Source organism: Acanthamoeba castellanii (genome assembly GCF_000313135.1).
Source record: "Acanthamoeba castellanii str. Neff unplaced genomic scaffold scf7180000084600, whole genome shotgun sequence".
NCBI lineage: Eukaryota > Discosea > Longamoebia > Acanthamoebidae > Acanthamoeba > Acanthamoeba castellanii.
In genome coordinates this window covers 51385-70358 of record NW_004457368.1, presented here as the reverse complement: position 1 = coordinate 70358, position 18974 = coordinate 51385, and the positions used below count along the sequence as shown (strand labels likewise).

General features: G+C 57.9%; 7 protein-coding genes across 7 annotated transcripts; 5 read left to right on the top strand and 2 right to left on the bottom strand.

The window, feature by feature from the left end:
* Positions 1-103: 103 nt before the first annotated feature.
* On the bottom strand, positions 104-1452 carry ACA1_066880 (uncharacterized protein; the record flags this gene model as incomplete). Its single annotated transcript, XM_004336612.1, has 5 exons — positions 104-258; positions 369-465; positions 513-751; positions 949-1271; positions 1406-1452. 5 exons carry the CDS (start codon positions 1450-1452, stop codon positions 104-106), a joined length of 861 nt encoding a protein of 286 aa, XP_004336660.1.
* A 407-nt stretch (positions 1453-1859) lies between these two features.
* Positions 1860-4627, top strand: ACA1_066870 (glucose6-phosphate isomerase; the record flags this gene model as incomplete). The annotated part of the gene is made up of 11 exons (XM_004336611.1): positions 1860-2155; positions 2238-2422; positions 2535-2666; positions 2769-2923; positions 3138-3246; positions 3317-3423; positions 3518-3601; positions 3735-3825; positions 3909-4081; positions 4168-4236; positions 4343-4627. The coding sequence occupies 11 exons, from the start codon at positions 1860-1862 to the stop codon at positions 4625-4627; spliced, it is 1686 nt and encodes a 561-aa protein (XP_004336659.1).
* Positions 4628-4776: 149 nt separating this feature from the next.
* On the top strand, positions 4777-5936 carry ACA1_066860 (uncharacterized protein; the record flags this gene model as incomplete). Its single annotated transcript, XM_004336610.1, has 6 exons — positions 4777-4854; positions 4900-4993; positions 5093-5268; positions 5368-5523; positions 5605-5690; positions 5786-5936. 6 exons carry the CDS (start codon positions 4777-4779, stop codon positions 5934-5936), a joined length of 741 nt encoding a protein of 246 aa, XP_004336658.1.
* An 84-nt stretch (positions 5937-6020) lies between these two features.
* ACA1_066850 (uncharacterized protein) lies at positions 6021-9810 on the bottom strand (the record flags this gene model as incomplete). The annotated part of the gene is made up of 16 exons (XM_004336609.1): positions 6021-6185; positions 6210-6293; positions 6406-6519; positions 6634-6712; positions 6784-7001; positions 7096-7193; positions 7291-7381; positions 7412-7833; positions 7900-8038; positions 8131-8249; positions 8334-8454; positions 8543-8670; positions 8764-8915; positions 9026-9333; positions 9426-9608; positions 9682-9810. The coding sequence occupies 16 exons, from the start codon at positions 9808-9810 to the stop codon at positions 6021-6023; spliced, it is 2550 nt and encodes an 849-aa protein (XP_004336657.1).
* Positions 9811-11236: 1426 nt separating this feature from the next.
* ACA1_066840 (SNF2 domain containing protein) lies at positions 11237-15841 on the top strand (the record flags this gene model as incomplete). Its single annotated transcript, XM_004336608.1, has 13 exons — positions 11237-11962; positions 12035-12091; positions 12152-12382; positions 12473-12600; positions 12686-12770; positions 12860-12991; positions 13081-13290; positions 13374-13550; positions 13633-14143; positions 14237-14655; positions 14731-14831; positions 14917-15207; positions 15286-15841. 13 exons carry the CDS (start codon positions 11237-11239, stop codon positions 15839-15841), a joined length of 3624 nt encoding a protein of 1207 aa, XP_004336656.1.
* Positions 15842-16471: 630 nt separating this feature from the next.
* On the top strand, positions 16472-17089 carry ACA1_066830 (Rasrelated protein Rac1, putative; the record flags this gene model as incomplete). Its single annotated transcript, XM_004336607.1, has 1 exon — positions 16472-17089. The coding sequence occupies one exon, from the start codon at positions 16472-16474 to the stop codon at positions 17087-17089; it is 618 nt and encodes a 205-aa protein (XP_004336655.1).
* A 496-nt stretch (positions 17090-17585) lies between these two features.
* ACA1_066820 (Mimivirus encoded protein, putative) lies at positions 17586-18539 on the top strand (the record flags this gene model as incomplete). The annotated part of the gene is made up of 2 exons (XM_004336606.1): positions 17586-17904; positions 17971-18539. The coding sequence occupies 2 exons, from the start codon at positions 17586-17588 to the stop codon at positions 18537-18539; spliced, it is 888 nt and encodes a 295-aa protein (XP_004336654.1).
* Between the last annotated feature and the right edge of the window lie 435 nt (positions 18540-18974).

The following is an 18974-nucleotide window of genomic DNA, read 5'->3' as shown; positions in this document are numbered from 1 at the left end:
ACATTCCACAGCCGTGGCGGGTAATTTGTGGAATGTTTGTTGTTCTCCCCGGATTTATCCTGGCGCGGTGCGCGAGAGGTAATAAAACGCACCAATCGTGACGTTACGACCTCGGATCAAAGAAGTGAGGCAACACGGTCGGTGTCTTGCCGGACGCTTCGCCGACCGCCACGTGCGCAGCCGTCTTCTGGCTGGTGTAGCCCGCAAGGCGCTGGCCTTCGCTGGTCAGGCCTTTCAACACGGGCAGGGTCGACGTTTCTGCGTGCGTGTAGAGCAAGGAAGTGGGCGTTGTTCAGACCACAGAGCTGCCGCAACGGGCCACGACACCCACAAGTTTGCAGTGTAACGAACACACGAGTATGCAGCACCTATCAGTGACGAAGCTGGCACGCTCGCCGCGAGCGGGTGGCCGTTGGCCAGGGGCACGCTCAGATAGTCCACGTCCTCCTGATTGATTACGGGAATCTGCGTGTGATGATGATGCTCTCAAGCGAATCTCAAGTGTGACGTACCTTGATGAGGGTGTTGTGTACGTGGGCGAGCAGGTGACTGAGTAGCGCGGGGCCTTCTGTCCCTTTCACCCATACGCCAAAGACGGTGCGCATGTCGAGGTGGTCCTTCTTCCCGATGTCCGGCAGGGAGGGGATCAGCGAGGGCAGAAACACGGCCAGGCGGTTGATGACCGAGATCCCCGAGCGAATGTACCATGGCGCGCCCTGCGAGCCGAGCGGAGAGAGGTCAATGATTGGTGCTGCGCTCTTGATCGAATGTGAAGCCGGTGTGTCATCGGTTTGTACATACCAGTAGCTTAATGCTATACCCATGACTCCACACACTGCACCCCGCTTCCGACTCGCCATCTGACAGATGATGAGCGCCACACCAACGTTCAGCGGTAGTTGTGTGGTAGTAGTATAGTACCCTAGTTGAGGCGTGTGAGGGGCTTACCTGTGGAGGTGATGACGTACGGACCCGAACTGTGAGGATCGGCGAGCACGCGTCGTAGCGAATCCCTGGGCAAGAGGAAGTCGGCCTGTCCCCAGAACGTGTGTATGCTCTCCACGGCTTCGTCGGCCTTGGCCTGGCGCTCCTCTTCAGTGCGTTCCTCCTCCTCCACGAGAAGCTGGGTCTCTACCCAGTCCGGTACCGGCTTGGGCATGTTCTGCACGAGAATGCCCAGCAGTCGCAAAGAAGGCAACTTGCCGTAGCCGTTCTTCATGAAGAAGCGTTCCGACGCTTCGTTGCCTTCGGCGATGTAGCCGTAGCTGAGTCTGTTGTGGTGGTGGTAGTGACGAGTGATGATCAGATCGTGAGCGTGCGAGCTTCATGGAGGGGGAAAAAGAGGGTAATAGAGAGAATCGGTCTTACCTGCTCGCAAGGTAAAGTAGGTAAGACCAGATACTACTTTACCTTGCGAGCAGAGGGCCTCGAGTTGGTGCAGGGCGGTCCCATCATCCGATTGAAACGGGCGAACCTGCACCACCCGGGTGGCGGTGCTCTCAACCGCCGGTTCCATCTTCGAGCTTCGCCGTCGGGAACGGTGCTTGGCACTTTGTGATTGCCGGGCCCGCAGCAGAAGTCTTCTGGAAGAAAGTTGGCAGAAGAGCAACAGAAGGGAAGGCGAAAAGCAGTTGCTCGCCATAAAGTGCTTTCGGCCGGTCGTTTCCGAACCCACACAGAGCAGACCCACCAGCACCACCCCACACCAATCGAGCAATCCCTTGAAGTACGGCCTTCTCCGCTCCGATCTCACTCATATGTGCCTTTGCCTCTTTTTAATCTTTAGTGTCTTCAAAATGCAGTAAAAGGAATGGTAATAGATGATTTTAAATAGTAATCGTTGGTGGTTGCAACAGGTAATGGAGCAGCAGAACGTGCGTCTCGTGGAGAAGGAGGTGTGGAAGGCACTGGCCGCGCACAGGGAAGAGCAAAAGGCGAAGCAGGTGCACATGCGCGACCTGTTCGCGCAGGACCCCGAGCGTTTCAGGCGCTACTCGTTCGAGTGGAACGACGGCGCCCTGCTGCTCGACTACTCCAAGAACATCATCACCGACGACACGCTCCGCCTCCTCCGCCAGCTCGCCGCCGACTGCGACATCAAGGGCTGGACCGAAAAGATGTTCAACGGCGAGAAGATCAACTTCACCGAGAACAGGTACCACCGCCACCACCCACCCAGCTCTACTGGGTGGCCACTCGTAGGCTTACTTCACCGGTCGCCACCACCGCAACGACAGGCCGGTGCTGCACGTCGCGCTGCGCAATCGCTCCAACCGCGCGATCATGGTCGACGGCGAGGACGTGATGCCCGCCGTGAACAAGGTCCTGCAGCAGATGAAGGAGTTCACCAACTCGATCCGCTCGGGCGAGTGGAAGGGCTGGACCGGCAAGGCCATCACCGACGTGGTCAACATCGGCATCGGTACGCTTCTGCATGTCCCGGCCCGTTGCAACATTGAAGCAATAATTATCAACCGCTCTCCACGCACTCAACGTTGTGTGTTGTGTGTTGTTGTGTTTGGCCACACCTGCAGGTGGTTCGGACTTGGGTCCGCTGATGGTGTGCGAGGCGCTCAAGCCCTACGCGAACGGCAAGCTCAACGTCCACTTTGTGTCCAACGTTGATGGCACGCACATTGCGGAGGCGGTCAAGAGGCTCAATGCTGGTGCGCACTCTTCTCTTCATATGTGCAACGTCTTCATGATCCAGCTCTGTTCGACACATGCCTCGACTGATGGATCATTCACCGCCTTCTCCACATCCGCAGAGACGACGCTCTTCATCGTGGCCTCGAAGACTTTCACCACGCAGGAGACCATCACCAACGCCAACTCGGCGCGGGACTGGCTGCTCAAGTCGCTGAACGCTCCCAAGGACGCGGTGGCCAAGCACTTCGTTGCTCTGTCCACCAACGAAGAGGGGGTGCGCAGCCCCGACTCTCTTCTTCTCAGTCGCACACCAACCCAATACAGCGCTCCAGCCACACAGAGAGCGCTCTCAGTCGCACACCAACCCAATACAGCGCTCCAGCCACACAGAGAGCGCTCTCAGTCGCACACCAACCCAATGCAGCGCTCCAGCCACACAGAGCGCTCGGTGTCACTAAACTTGGCGCTTGTTCTGATTGGTGTACCAGGTCACCAAGTTTGGCATCGACAAGGCCAACATGTTCGCCTTCTGGGATTGGGTTGGCGGGCGCTATTCCCTCTGGTCGGCCATTGGCTTGTCGATCGCCACTTACATCGGTACAGACCCCTTATCAACGCGATCTGGCCGCCGTGGGTCCTCGGGCTCATGCCTAGTTTCCGTGGCCAGGTTTTGAGAACTTTGAGGAGCTGCTCACCGGTGCCCACGAGATGGACGAGCACTTCCGCACCGCGCCCATTGAGCAGAACCTGCCCATCACTCTCGCCGTGCTCGGCGTGTGGTATGGAAGCCTAGCCACTCCACACTCGCATTCCATATGACTTCCTGTCCGACATTCCAACTCATATACCCCGCCGCTGTGTGATGCAGGTACAACAACTTCTTTGGCGCCGAGACGCATGCCATCCTGCCTACGATCAGTACATGCACCGCTTCCCCGCCTACTTCCAGCAGGTACGCCACACTCCACTCCATTCCTCGCTGACCCGCATCCGCTCATCGAGAACACACACACACACACACACACACACACACACACACACACACACACACACACACACACACACCACCCTTGGCGGATCCACAGGGAGACATGGAGAGCAACGGCAAGGGTGTCGACAGGCAGGGCAACAGGATCAACAACTACTCGACTGGTCCCATCATCTGGGGTGAGCCTGGTACGTTGGCGCACAAAAACCCTAATCTTCCTTGAGGGCGGAGAGTCGGCTAACATGTCGGTCCCGACTCCGCGCGTTGTAAGGCACCAACGGCCAGCACGCGTTCTATCAGCTGATCCACCAGGGCACGAAGCTCATCCCGGCCGACTTCCTGGCCCCCATCGAGACCCAGAACAAGGTGGGCAACCACCACATGATCCTGCTCTCGAACTTCTTCGCCCAGACCGAGGCCCTCATGCGCGGCAAGACCGAGCAGGTACATACACACTCATCTTGTGGCCCGCTTCGGCCTATGCCGCATAAGGTGATACCAACTCCGTGTGCACGTGTGATGTACTACAGGAAGCTCGTGCTGAGCTCGAGAAGGCCAAGATGTCCGCCTCGGCGATTGAATCCCTTCTGCCTCACAAGGTTACTCTCCATCACCCACACGACACGACACACACACACCGCGGCAGAGGAGAAGAGACGCAAGACTGATCGAGGGTGTGCACACACTTGGTTTACGCTTGAGCAGGTGTTCCTGGGCAACAGGCCCACCAACTCGATTCTGTTCCCCAAGCTCACGCCCCGCGCCCTCGGCTCGCTGATCGCTCTCTACGAGCACAAGATCTTCACCCAGGGCATCATCTGGAACATCAACTCCTTCGATCAATGGGGCGTGGAGCTGGGCAAGCAGCTGGCGCAGGGCATCCAGAAGGAGCTCGACACCGACGCGGAGGTGGTGTCGCACGACGCCTCCACCAACGGGCTCATCAACTACTACAAGACCTACCACAAGCAGCACGGCGCCAAGCTCTGAGCTTAGCGCACGGTCGAGTGCTGTTGTTTAGGTGAACCGGCCAATGAAGAAATGTTGCAGATTGTCTTTTCATGGAAATGTTGGATTTCAAGCAATACGCATTTGTTTTTTCTCTAACGCAAATAGAACTTTCCAATCGAGCTAGCAAGATGAAGGTAGGTCTGGCGCCAAATACTTCTGCACTCACCCTGTTCTCGGGGCTGGGCCGTACCTACCAGGCATCGACGGTGCTTCCCTTCTACTCGCACACGCGCCGCGATGACGTGGAGAAGACCGTCGACGACTCCCTGGGCATTGACCGGCGGTGCTTTTCCAATCTCTTCCCCTGTCCCATCGCCCTCCCCGCTCGCCTCAAGGAGGTCAACGGTACCACCGACTCTCCTCTTGTTTTCCTTTTCACCTCACCTATCGAATTTGCATTTATTCCATTATGATTGCTCTACGCAACGGGCGACAACGTTGCAGGTGTGAAGCTGGTGCTGCACGACTGCCTGCTCGACAAGGCGCTGGCCTCCACCGAGAACTTGTTCCAGGCCGCCAAGTGCTCTCTCGAGGCTGACGCCAGGTTCTACTTCGAACTCAACGGTGGCGACGCCGCGCGCTACGGCCAAGGCCGCATGTACCTCACCACCAAGCAAAAGGTTCTGAGAACATCCCCCCCCCAATCGTCTGCCTCGCGAGGCTCTTTTTGACGAACTGTGGTCCCTCTTGTGTGCCACGTGTGTGATTACGATCAACAGCAACGGCTGGTAGAGCTGGGCGTGGACGAGGCCGAGATCAAGCAGTCGGGCAAGGACAAGTTCAAGCGCACGCACACAGGCTTTTGTCCCAAGCGAGACGACTGGGATGAGGTCAAGCCGCTCGTCATGCTCGTCGCCCTGCGCATCAAGTTCAAGGTATGTGGCTCGTCTACTCACCATCGTCATCAAGGCGCCGCACTCCCCAGCTCTGCGGCTGCTTACGTTGCGCCACAACAGGAGATGCAGCCGTTCAGGGAGTACATGGACAACCTGATCAAGTCGGGGCAGGACGTCTTCTTCGTGGAGCACACGAGAAATGACAGGTGCGCGCCTGTACTCGATCTCCTGCTGACGTCATGCTACCGACAGCGCTCATGGGGTTCCCCCCTGACTGACTGGCGATGCACGTTGTGTGCAGGCAATGGGGCGACGGAAGCGACGGAAGCGGCAAAAACATGCTGGGCAAGCTCATCACGCAGGTCTTCCTCGAGCTGCGCGAGGGCAGGGAGTTTGACCTCGACCTCGACTACCTCAACCGACCCAACTCCGAATTTGTGGATTACAACTAGTGGTCGTTGCTGCTGCTGCTGCTTGGATCCAAGGCTGTTTCATTACCATCGTCTTCGTCTTCATCATCTTTCTCGCCAGTGGGCTCAGATGTAGAGGACCTCGACAATGTAGGTGTCGCCGGTCTTGGCGTGCTTACTGTTGATGGTCGACGCAGACTGGCTCTTGAGCACCTGGGCCCAGCGCTGCAGGGTCCTCCGATAGTCGCCCAGGTAGGCCTCGAAGCGGCCCAGCTCCTGGGCGATGCGCACCTGCTCCTTGGTGATGACGCCCACGCGCTGGATGATCGGGTGGCTGTCGTCCAGCAGCACCAGCTCCGAGAAGCGGCTGTCCAACAGCAAGCCCAGCCACTCAATCACCTGGCGAAGCCACCGCAAACGTGTTCATGTAAGCCAAATTGTGTTCTGGTCGTGTGTGTGTGGTGTGTGTGTGTGGTCGTGTGTGGTCGTGTGTGGTCCTGTGTTGGCGTACCACTGGGAGGGGCGGGACGGCCCAGTTAGCGACAACGTTCGTTTGCTTCTTCCACACCGCAGAATCGTGGGCGCAGTGCGCCTCGAGCCACTCAGTCAAGTAGTTGAGGAGATACTGCAGCAGCGGGGGCGAACGCACAACACACGCGAGTCGTAAGTCCAGAACGAACGAACGAAACAATCACGCGCGGCTCCTTGTGGTGGTTTGGGGGGGGGGCGAGCTCTGTACCGTGATCTGTTCCAGGGGGAATGACTTCATGTACTGCAGCAGGAACGCAAAGTTTTCCCTCCTCGCCACCAGCACGTTTCTGCGCAGCCGGACGAGATGGTCAGCGCCACGAAGAGAAGAAGAAGAAGAGCAGGTGCGCGGAGGACGTACAGGAACCGCTTGCTCATGACGTCGACGGCCTCCTGTTCGGTGATCGTCGGCGGCGAGACCTCAGGAGTCTCCGACTTCTTCTGCCTGGCCAGCTCGTTCATGAGGTACTGGGCCAGCGGCTGGTTGTTGGCGCGCGGTCGCGTAAAGTAGTCGAGGAGCGAGACCACGGCTCCCGTCGGCAGATCGCTCGACGTACGAATCAACGTGCGCAGCGTACCCTGTGTTGAGAGTGGCGCGGCGCACCGGCGTCAGCCGTGCGTGGCGGGTGCGCAGAAAAAGTGAGAGCAGGCGGGCAGGTGGTGGTCGCCGTACGAATTGGTTGTTGGCCAGGAGGGAGGGGATCAGGTCGGGGAGTTCGTGCGTGGAGAGCTGGCCCAGCTTGAGCAGGTGCTCCAGCTCGGCCCACATACCTACGATGTTGCAGCATTGATTGGTGTTAGCCGAGTGCATGTGCGTGTGCGGTAGTGCTTGTGCGTGTGCGGTGGTGCGTGTGCGTGTGTGCCGCACCCAAGCGAAGGCACTTCTCCCCGACCTGGCTGACGAAGCGGTGCGACAGCAGCTTGTAACGCTTCGGCATTCGCTTCTTCTTCTTCTGCTGCTTCGTGTCCGACTCCTCCTCCTCCTCCACCTCCACCCCCGCCTTCCCCTTCCGCTGGCGGCGGGACGGCTGCGGGAATCGCACGGCGGGCAGCTCCTCGAGGAACTTGCGGAAGATGACCGAGCCGTCCTTCTTGTTGGTCGCGGCGAGCAGCGCGGCGATGGCCTCCCGCTCGCGCTCGTTCTCGTCAATGAAGCTGTCCCACGTGCCGTCGTCGAGGAAGACCTCGCGCGTCTGCTCGATCTTCTTCTCCTCGATCTCCTCGCTCTCGCGATCGACGTCGAGCGCCTCCTTAATCTCAAAGATCAGGTCCTCCTGCTTGCCCGCACTCGCGGCCGCCTCGTCGGTCGGCTTGGCGCTCTTGGCGCCGGAAACGGGCTGCTGCGCGTTGGCGCTCACCTGCGACGTGACGACGTCCAGCAGAATGGGCGACGAGAACGAAGGCAGTGCGTCTGTGTGTGTGTGTGTGTGAACGAGCCAGCATTTCTGGAATTGTTCATGCACAGCGCATTGCGTACCCTCTTCGGCAAAGGAGAGCGTGGACTTCATCTTGTTGAGCAGCATGCCGAGCGCCGGCTGCGGGCAGTAGAGCGGGCAGATCGCGACGTGATTCTCGAGCGCCACGACCACGTACGACGCGTCGGTCGAGACCGCGAGCTGGTGGTTGGTGGTGGCGGTGAGTAGGGCGGTGAGTTTGTGTTGTTGAAAACAAAAAACTGCGGAGTGAGCCGGCAATGTTGGGACCGTACCTGCACCACGCGCTCGTCGGGGGCGACCGGGTTGATGATGATGTCCTCCGACTGCTCGAAGTTGACCTCGCGAGCTCCGTGGAGGTTGCCGTGGATGGGGTCCCACAGAGTGAGCCACGCTGTCACCAGAGAAATTCGTGAGTGTCCATCGCGCGTACGTTCGGGAATGAATGCTGCAGCCGCCTGGCCGTCTAGCAACGTACGTTGGCCGGTGTCCTTGCGCTTGCCGGAGAGGGCGACGAAGGACTGGAACGGGGCCGAGGCGACGCCGGTGATCTCCCGATCGAGCCGCCCGGCGACCTGCTTGGTCTTGTTTTGCTGGCCCTGCACGAGGTGCACGAAAAAAACATCGGACTTAGCACTCGCTGCTGCAATTCTTTGCATTCTCTCCGGTAGCAGGCTTCGTAGGTACCAGCTGGGTGATCTGGAAGGCGTTGAGCTTGGTCGACGACTGCAGGAACGGCGGCTGGTCGTACTCCTGCTTGCCCAGCAGGTGGTGCAGGTTGGAGAAACGGAACACCTCGGCGTTGCCGTCCGACCCTAAGAACGTACGGCGCATGGGGTCAGCCGCAGCCGCGAGAACCAAATAAACCCAGGCGACTCGTTGTGTGTGTGTGTGTGTGTTGCACGTACAGAGGATGTAGTTGGTGAGGTTGGCGAAATCGAACGAACACGTCGCGACGCCGGGCTTCGCGTTGGTGGCGAACCGCTTGATCTCGTGCGAGACGTTCCAGGTGATCTCCTGCTCGATAGCCGACACTCCCTTCTGGTCCTCAGCCATCTTCCTGTTATGGCAGGAGAAGAGAGAGAGAGAGAGAGAGAGAAGTCGAATGGTGATGAGCACACAATTGCCGGTGGGCAACCAAACAAGTGAGGTTGGAGGCTGCGGCTGTACCTCTTCTTTTGCGAGGGATGCGTGGGCGGCGGGTTGAGCGTGTAGACGTGAAGCACGTAGGTCAGCTCGGCGGCCTGGGCGGGCGCTGCGACGAGAACGAGGACGAAGGTGACGCCGCTCTGCTGCAGGCCGAAGGCGCGGGTCCACACCACCTTGGCGCTGGGCGCCTTGGCCCCGGGGGGAAGCAGCGTGGGTGAGATCTTCTCGAGATCGTGGCTGCAGAGGCGCAGGGCACCGTCCTCGTGGACCAAGATGACGGCCTCGTGGATCATCTTATCGGTCAATACGGCGACCACCTTGCTCTTGAACTATGACCAAGAGGAAAGAGTAGAGAAAGAGGTGAATCACCGCTACTAAGATGCATCTTCAAGAAGGGCTCGAGCCAAAAAAAAAAACGTACGCCTTTCTTGTGGGTATCGATGGAGGGATCGCGCTGCGTCCAGGTGCAGACGAAGTTGTGGTCCATGACCCCCATGTAGCGCGGCTCGGGGGCTTTGGTGGCCTGATGAATCTCCATCGCCGGCAAAGTCCATCGGCTGCCGGTCTTCTGGGGCCAGCTGTAAATCACCTTTTGATCGAAGGCCTGCGCATCAACACAAAGGGTTAGCGCACCAAAATTGGGGAAAATTGATTCCATCCTAGATTAAATTACGAACCTCATGCAGCTGCACCCCGGAGTTCTGAATGGTGACGAGGATCTGTGAGGCATTGATGACCGAGGGAGACACGCCCACCACGGGGTGATTCGGGTTCGTCTGAAGCAAGAACAAGCTCGAACCCTCCATCGTTCTCTTGCAGCCTCCGGCAAACAAATCGCTAGCGATCTTGCAATCCCGTTTGGCCCGTTATTTCTTTTCAGTTTCTCGCTTTTTCGGTTGGCGAAAATTCGCGGCAAATTGGGGCTGTCGACAATTCAAATTGGCGGGAAAGCGGAACGCAACGCGGCAAAGAGAAAGCTGACGGGTACTCATCTTGGTGTAGTTCGCGCAACGCCAGAAGAGAGCGGCAGCAATAGTACGAGACCACCATGACCGAATCGATCGGTGAAAACCATTTGCTGCGGGCGCTGTCGCGACTTTCCATCTTGGAGGAGGAAATCGAGGACTCCTTGCCCGCACGTAAGCGGGAGCTGAAGCGGCTGAAGAGACGTGCATCAAGGCGCCGATCTTCCTGTAACAACAGCCTAATCGTCGGCAGCTCCCTCGAGGTCTCTTTGGATGAGCCACGGACCCGCACGAGGTATGCCATCCACTTTTTTCCACTAGCTTGGGCGCTGCTGAGGTGCCATCTTGATTACGTGCAGTGCTGGCAAATCCCTGAGCCCAATTAAAGATGGATCAATTATGTCCAGCGCTGGCGAAGAGGACAGCGATGCAAGCGTCATACTGGAGCATTCATTCGAGGAGGGGCTGGAGGAAGCAGACGATCCGTACGAAGAAGAGGCCGAGGACGAGGAAACGCGCAGGCTAGCCGAAGAGATTCGCATGCTGGAAGAGGAGACCGCCCGTCTGGCTTTGGAAGCCGTTGATGAGGATGAGTACGACGAAGACGGAGCGACGGAGGAAGAGGAGGAACCGCAGGTTAATGACGAAGGCGACGTCGCGTACGACAGCGAAGAGGAGGATGCCGAAACGGAACTGTCGAACGTCCAAGGGGAGACCGAGGAGCAGAGCCGACGCGCCGAGGACGGTGAGGAAATAACAGACGACGAGACAGAGGAGGAGGAGGAGGAGGAACAGAAAGAAGATGACGATCCGACCATCCGTGGCATACTCGCCGCCGTCGCACAACTTCAACTCACCGATGGAGGGGACGAACCGGAAGAAGACGAAACTGTCGATGAGCAAGTGACGGAGGCTACGTCAGTTGTCGAGGCGGAAGACGGCGCTGATGCAGGAGACGAAGAGGAACTGACCGGTCCCGCGGAGATCGAGCAGGCGGACGAGGACGTCGAGCAAGTGGAGAAAGCCGCCGAAGAGAACGAAGAGTCAAGCGAACAGGAAAGTGAGGAGGAGCGAAACCATCAGGACGTGAGGGAGAGCGAAGAATCGTCGAAGGGGGAACGAGGAGAAGCCTTCGCGTCGCCGAGCTCATGAGGAGGTGCGAGAGGAAGAGGAAGAGGAAGAAGAGAAGCCGGTGGTGCGTAGGAGGTTGAGGAAGCTGGCGGAGGTGAAAGCCGAGCGAGAGTCCAAGAAGAAGGGCCACGTACCAATGTTCTCGGACGAGAGCGAAGAAGAGGAAGAGGAGGCTCCAAGCGACAAGAAGCAAAGGGGCAAAGAAGCGCGCCCAGCCGCAAAAGGTGGCATGATGGACAAGCTGCGAATGCTGGCGAGGCAGACTGGAAGCGAAGCGATCGAGGACGCAGCGCAGTCGGACGGCAGCGAGAGCGAAGCTAAGGAAGAAAGGGATAGCGAAGACGAGCACGACAGCGAATGTCCGACTGACGAGCAGATGGAAGGCGACGACTACGAGGCGGAATGCATCGCTGAGGATGACGATGAGAAGAGACCTCCGACACCGACAAACAAGGCGAAGACACTCCAGAAGGTCAAGACCGAGCGCGAGGTCGAACGCGAGGAGAAAAAGGCGCACAAGTCTGAAGCAATCGAACAAGAGGAAGCGGAGGAAGAAGGCGAAGAAGAGGAAGAGTCCGAAGAGGAGGAAGAAGAAACACCTTCGTGGAAGAGGCTGCGTAAGTTTGTGGAGGTCAAGGACGAGCCACGCACCTCTGAGAAGAAGTCTGACTCCTCCGGCAAGAAGAAGGCGGCTACGGCTGCTGAGCTCAAGGGTAAGACCAAGGACGCGGTCAAGACCGAGGCGAAGAAGGGCAAGAACGCCGACGAGGACTTCGTCGAGGAAGAGGTCGAGCGGGTGCAGCTGTGGAAGGGCCTCTCGATTCCTGCCAAGATGTGGGACGGCCTGTACCCGTACCAAAAGGTGTGTCACACCCACTGTGTTTCTCTCAATTCATCGTCGAGTCTCGTTGCTCACTCTCTTCGGTCTCTTCAGCGCGGCGTTGAGTTCATGTGGTCGCTCTATACCAAGAAGACCGGCGGTATCCTTGGCGTACGTGTTTCATTCTCCTGGCTTACGCTTCCTCGCGACTCTAACGGAATCGTTGCGCAGGATGAAATGGGTCTGGGCAAGACCATTCAAGCGCTCGTGCTCGTCCTGGGCGCGCTCACCTCGGGCCGAGCCAAGCGGGTCCTCATCGTGATGCCCCTCTCGGTCATGAAGAACTGGGAGAACGAGCTGATGAAGTGGAGTGACAATGGCGCCATGCTTGAGAGCCGAGGTATGGGCATCTGCATCATGCACGGTGCGATGAACAAAAAGAAGAACGAGATCAAGGACAAGGTATGCGTCTAGCTCCTCTCTCTCTCTCTCTCTCTCTCTCGACTCGCAAGGCGACCAACACGTATCTCACTGACTCCCGCTCTGCTCAAGGTGTTCCATCACGAGGGTGGGTTGTGCTTCACCACGTACGGCAACATTCCCACTAAGCTGGCCTCATTCGTCTCCATCAATTGGGACATCGTGCTTCTGGACGAAGGCCACAAGATCAAGAACCACCGGTAAGCTGCGCCCCTTTTCTCTTCTACAGGTTTTATTCCCGAGGTCGTAGTGGAGCCTAACACACCCCTTCTTGTACCCGCGCAGCATCGGTTTGTCTCAGTCGATGCGGAGGATCCCCTCGACCACGCGCATTCTTCTCACTGGAACGCCCATCCAAAACAACTTGATGGTACGTACACTCGTCGCTGTTGCAACAGGCGCAGGCTCGTTCTTCCTTCTCACGTCCGGGGTTTGTGTGGTTACGTAACGGGAATACAGGAACTGTGGTCCCTCTTCGATTACACGTGCAAGGGTCAGCTGTTGGGCACCATCCACCAGTTTGGTCGCCAGTTCGAACAGCCCATCAAATATGCCACCTACAAGTGCGCCTCGGCCGAGGAGAAGCAGCTCGTACGTCTTCCCATGCCCTTTCACCTACACGCTGCGGGAGATGTGGTGTCACGCCGGCTCACCTCTCTTGCGTGCATATTGGCGACCAGTCACACGAGCTGTCGAAGCAGCTGCGTCATATTCTGGCGCCCCATTTCCTGCGCCGCGAGAAGAAGGACGTGTTCAACACCAACGGCAGCGCTTCCAAGGCCGACGCGGGTGACCAGTCGTCGCCTTCTCCATCTTCCTCGGAGGAAAGGCAGCAGCAAGCACTTACCACTCGGATGAACGACTTCATCGTGTGGCTCAGTCTCAGCCCGGTCCGTCGGCACTTCCCTTACAAGCCCTATATTGCCTAGTCGCTCATCCGTAGTTCAATGTGCGCGTGCGTGCGCAACTACAGGTTCAGGAGAAGCTCTATCGCAGCTTCCTCGCATCGGACCAGGTCAAAAACGTGCTGGCCACGACCAAGAACGTGCTCGAGGGTTTGGTCCTGCTGAAGAAGCTCTGCGACCACCCTCGTCTTCTCACCGCCAAGAACGCGGAAGCCGTGGATGCCGAGCTGCTGGCCACATGGTGCGTATCCTCTCTCGCTCCCGTATACATGCCCGCACGCACGCAATGCAAGCGCTAAGTTTCCTCTCTTGCGCAGCGGCTTTAAGGATTGGCTCCGCGACAAGCAAGAGGATGACGAAGATAGCGAGAAACCTAAGAGAGCGGCCAAGCGTAACACTCGCGCAACAAGCGATGACGAAGACGAAGACGACGCAGCGGAGGAGAGCGAAAGCGAAGATGAGGATGAAGAGGTCGACCATCTTCCCGTGACGCGTCAGGCGGCCAAGCGGAAGCCGCTCATCAAGGCCAAGGTCAAGACTGAAATCTCAGGTGGCCGGCGTCTCGCGGTCGACGAATTCAACACTCGGCTGCCGCACGAGGTCAAGCTGCGAATCTTCGGGTTCGCGTGCGGCCTCAACGACGTGGTGGAGGTGTCCAGGCTGATGCTGGTCTGCAGCCACTGGAGGCAGGTGGCCAGCGACGACGCTCTGTGGTTCCCCCTGTGCCGGCACCAGTCCTTCGTCGATGCTCGAGGTCGCGACCTCCAGGCCATGGCGCTGGCCAACGCCGCGAGGCGGGAGGCCCAACGGGCCAAGGAAGAGGCTCGCGAGGCCCGCCGTATGGCCTACAACATCCACCCTACGCCCGACAACGCTGAAGCCGACGAGTCCGAGAGCGACGCTGACGACGGCGCAACCGACGAGGGCGCAGACACGGAGGACGTGGGGAAGGAGATACCGATTCCGCCCAAGGAGGCCAGCTGGCGCGAGTGCTTCCTGCGCAAGCGACGGGAGTGCGTGCACCAGATCTCGGCCAAGCTGGTCTTCCTCATGCGACTCCTGCCCAAGCTGCGCGAGGAGGGCAGCCGCGTGCTGGTCTTCTCGCAGTCGCGCAAGATGCTCAACATCATCGAACTGCTGCTCCGCGAGGGTGACTACTCGTTCCTGCGCATCGACGGCTCCATCTCCAAGTCCGACGAGCGCCAGCGTAGGGTGGAGCTCTTCAACTCCGACCCGAGCTATTTCTGCTTCCTCCTCACCACGGTGGTGGGCGGAATCGGACTCAATCTCACCGGCGCCGACCGTGTAGTGATTGTCGATCCCTCTTGGAATCCGACGCACGACAACCAGGTACGAATGACACCACGCACGCTTGCGACACGCAACCTACGTTTTTTCATGGACCGTGGCAACTCTATATATCAGGCGGTCTGCAGGGCATTCCGCTTGGGTCAGAAGAAGAACGTGATCGTGTACCGTCTCATCACTTGCGGCACCATCGAAGAGAAGATCTACCGACGCCAAGTGTGCGTGCCCTAATTCCTCTAGAGGCGGTCTTTAAGTGCACACCTATGTGTGCATGTGGCTCACTCGTGCCTTGGCCGTGTACAGGTTCAAGGGAGCGATCGTCCAGAGCACAATGACGCAGAAGTCGTCGCTGCGGTACTTCTCGCGGGAGGAGCTGACCGACCTTTTCCACCTGGGCGATCCCCGCGTGGCCCAGACCCAGAAGGACCTCCACGCCCTCCACGCCCACGAGCGGGTCACCGACGAGTACACCGACCGGCACATCCAGTACCTGCACGAGATCGGCGGCGTGCACGGCATCAGCGACCACGACCTCCTCTTCAGCAAGACCCAGGCCGTCGAGTCCTCGGCCGTCGCCAAGCAGCAGGCCAAGGAGTACGCCCTCCCGCACCTCTGCCTGCACTGGTTAAAAGCTTTTAACACGAAACAAATGTGACGCTCGTCATTCCACAGGGCTGCGCGACATCTCAAGAATCAAAACTCTGACGACGAGGGCGACGATGAAGGCGCTCGCGACCTCGTGAAGGGCGGCGCTGACGGTGGCGCGGGTGAGGCCGCATACACCCCGGCAAGCCAACCGCGAACGAGAGGAGGAGCGGAAGAAGAAGCGAAGACGAAGCGGGAGGTGGTGACGGGGAGCGCGCCGCCCGCGAGGCGCAGAAGGCCGCGCGAATCGATCGTCGACACGGCGCTCAACGCCTTCACGCCGCCGGTGACCGTCTACTCGCGGGTGATTGAGAAGACCCGCATGCGCAGGCTGGCAGCCTCGCCCGCGTCGTCTTCGGCACTCATCGCGGCCACGCCCCAGCGCAAGACCACCACCACCTCTTCTTCCAGCAGGCCTCTCCCCTCACCCGCGGCGGTCTCGTCTTCTTCGCTGCGAGCCTCCGCCACACGGAAGCACGCCCCCACTAGCGCCAGCAAGAAGGCCACCACCAGCACCACGAGGGAGGACAAGGAGAACAACAAGCCTCGGGCCAACGCCAAGCGACTTGACTTTGATGATTGAGTAGTGGGGAGTGAAGGAAGGAACGAAAGAAACAAGATTGAGAGAAAGGGTTGTCCACTACAGCAAGCAAAAGGTCAAGCAGGCCTATGAAAACTACATCAAGGAGTACTGGTCTACCAGAGAACTACCAGGCCTGGCCTTTCTCCGATTGTGAGGGTCGTCCCTGTGGCAAACGTGGCCTTTTGAGTTTAGTTTGACACCATGGATCAAGGAACAAGCAAAATGGTTGGTTCCTTCATGCAAGCAGACAAGCCCAAAAAACTCAAAACCGCAGGGCTCACAGAGGCGCCAATCAAACTCTCTACCACACAAACCTCTGGACATGGAAAGGGAAGCACTCCTTCATGCGCACGCAAGCAGCTCGCTGCGTGTAAATAATTATTAATGTTTTAAATCCTGTCGACTGGAAATGCTTCACAGAAATTTCACGGCCCAACAAAGTCCGCTGAGCCAAAAAGATTTTTTTCGTGGCGGCAACCAGCATTTGCACGAAAAGATGGAGAGAAGAATGAATGGGTAGGATAGCCGAATACTGTGTGCTCAAATAGCCAAGGGCAGGCGAGGCTCAACATTCAAACCAATGAGTGGCCTTGAGACAAGATAAGCAGCAACCAAACCACAGCAAACCAAATGGCTGAGTATCAGGTGATCAAGTGTGTGGTGGTGGGCAACAGTGCAGTGGGCAAGACATGCCTGCTCATCTCCTACACAACCAACACCTTCCCAGGTGAGTACATGCCCACAATCTTCAACAATTACTCAGCCAACATGTTCTACAACAATCACAAGGTCATCAATCTCAGCCTATGGGACACAGCCAGCCAGGAGGAGTACAACCACCTGCACCCACTGTCCTACCCACACACCAACATCTTCATGCTCTGCTACTCAGCCATCAATCCTGTGTCACTGGCCAACATCAAGCAAAAGTGGCTGCCCAAGGTGCACCACCACTGCCCCAAGGCACCCATCCTACTTGTCACCACCAAGAGCAACCTGCACAACAACCACCACATGGTGGCCAAGCTGCAGGCCAAGCTGCTGCTGGGTGTCAAGCCATGCATGGCCACCAAGCAGGGCCACAAGCTGGCCAATGAGATCAGGGCCACCACATTCATCAAGTGCTTGGCCTGGATGCAGGACAACCTCACCCTCATCTTCAATGAGGCCATCTGTGTTGCCCTCAAGCTGCCACCTGCCAAGAAGAAGAAGAGTGGCAAGCATGAGAAGAAGTGCTCCCTCTTCTAGAAAAGTGGACCCACCACTACCTGCCTGTACATATGAAGAAGAGGAAGAGGAGAGAGACAGCTGCAGCAAGCACACATGAGGAGATGATAAACTCCAATTTTGTAACATGGTCTGCTCAGTACCCTCCAATACAATCAAATGAAAGACCCCAGTAGTACCTACCATCAACTGATCACTCCCCCTGTTTTCCTCCATAGGCCCAGGAGTCAAAGACACATCCACCAAGTATTCACACTGCCTGTTCCTGCTCACCATCCTGATCACTCTTGCTGTTGTCAGATCTGTGATCAGTCTAGAGTAGGACAAGCCAGGCCACACTGGAGCTACTGAGCAGGCGAACACCGGAGCTCATGGGCAGGGGTGAGACCAGGTGATTACTTAGAATTAAGCCAAACTTTTCCAGGAAAAAAATAGCAATACCAGGAAACCCACCACTTTAATATAAAGGAGCGATTCGCAAAGCACTTTCATATTGCCGAAAAAGAAGAAGAAGAGGATGGAGGACCCTGCCAACACCACAACAAAGCGCAAAAGGGACGAAGCAGAGAAGGAAAAGGAAGAGGAGCAGCAGGGGGGCGGTGGCAGCACTCAATGTGACGTCGACGACGACAAGAAGAGGAGGAGGCGCGTAGTGTACTCGCAAACCTTCACGATCACATTTGGAGACCAGGCCGAGAACCACGCCGGCATGCAGATCCTTGGCCAAAAGGCCAGCGAAGGCTTCACGCTGGAGGACCTCCAGACGGCCAAGGCTTGGTTCGAAGCGCAGGGCGTCACCGTCGAGCTGCACCACCTCAACGAGGCCCTTCCTTCAAGTGTTGAAGCCGAAACAACAACAACAACAACCAAAAAGAAGAAGCAACAGCAGCAACAAGAAGCAGAAGACGCCTACGTGCTGGTGGCCCGGAACGGGCTCAAGGCCCTCATGGGCGACGCCGACGCCTTCCACGAGGAGCAGGCCGGGCTCCAGAAGGACTCCAAGGCCAAGATGTACGGCCGCGTCGTCGAGAAGCGCGCGCGCCACAACCTGTGCTTCGCCGCGTCAGCTCAGACGCCGGACTACGACAGCGGCAAGGGCACCGTCGTGGCCTTTGACCAAGTGCCTCTCCTCAAGAAGACGCGCGATGCGCTTGTCGACCTGCTGGGCGACAAGGCCAGCGGGCTCGTGGCCGAGGGCAACTACTACTTTGACCCCAGCAAGTGCGGGATCGGCTTCCACGGTGACGCCGAGCGCTGCAAGGTCGTGGCGGTGCGCACAGGCGTCGCTCTGCCGCTGCACTACCAGTGGTTCCTCGAGTCCAAGCCCGTCGGGCAGCGCGTGAAGCTCCTTCTCGAGCACGGCGACGTCTACGTCATGTCCGAGAAGGCGGTCGGGACGGACTGGAAGAGGCGGCAGGTCTACACCCTCCGCCACGCCGCCGGAGCCAAGAAGTTCCTCACGATCAAATGAATTATATAAACACTAACGACCTATTCTATTTTCTTATTGCACTTCCCTTGTTCACGCCTGATCATCAATACATCTCTAATGTTGCGGAGGCATTCACGAGGCATGTTGGCCATCAAGAGAGGAGTGTCTGCTATGCATAGAAATCAGCGTGGAAGGTGCTATTTGTGTTTTTTTTGGGTTTCGAAAAGAGCACCCACGACCACTATGGCCGCCCTGAGTCTCGTCCCTCCGATTGACATGGGTTTGCAGGTCGTGTGGGGCACCAAGACCGTTCCTTTGATCGATCTGATCTGGCCCCCGACCTGCATGAAGAAAAGATGGTCAGCCACCGAGGTGGGTGAGTGTGGCAGGAAATCTTAAGATTTGGGGGCCTCAGCCAAAGTTGCATTCGTTAATCACGTAGGATAGTCAGACGATGTCGGCACTTACTTTCGT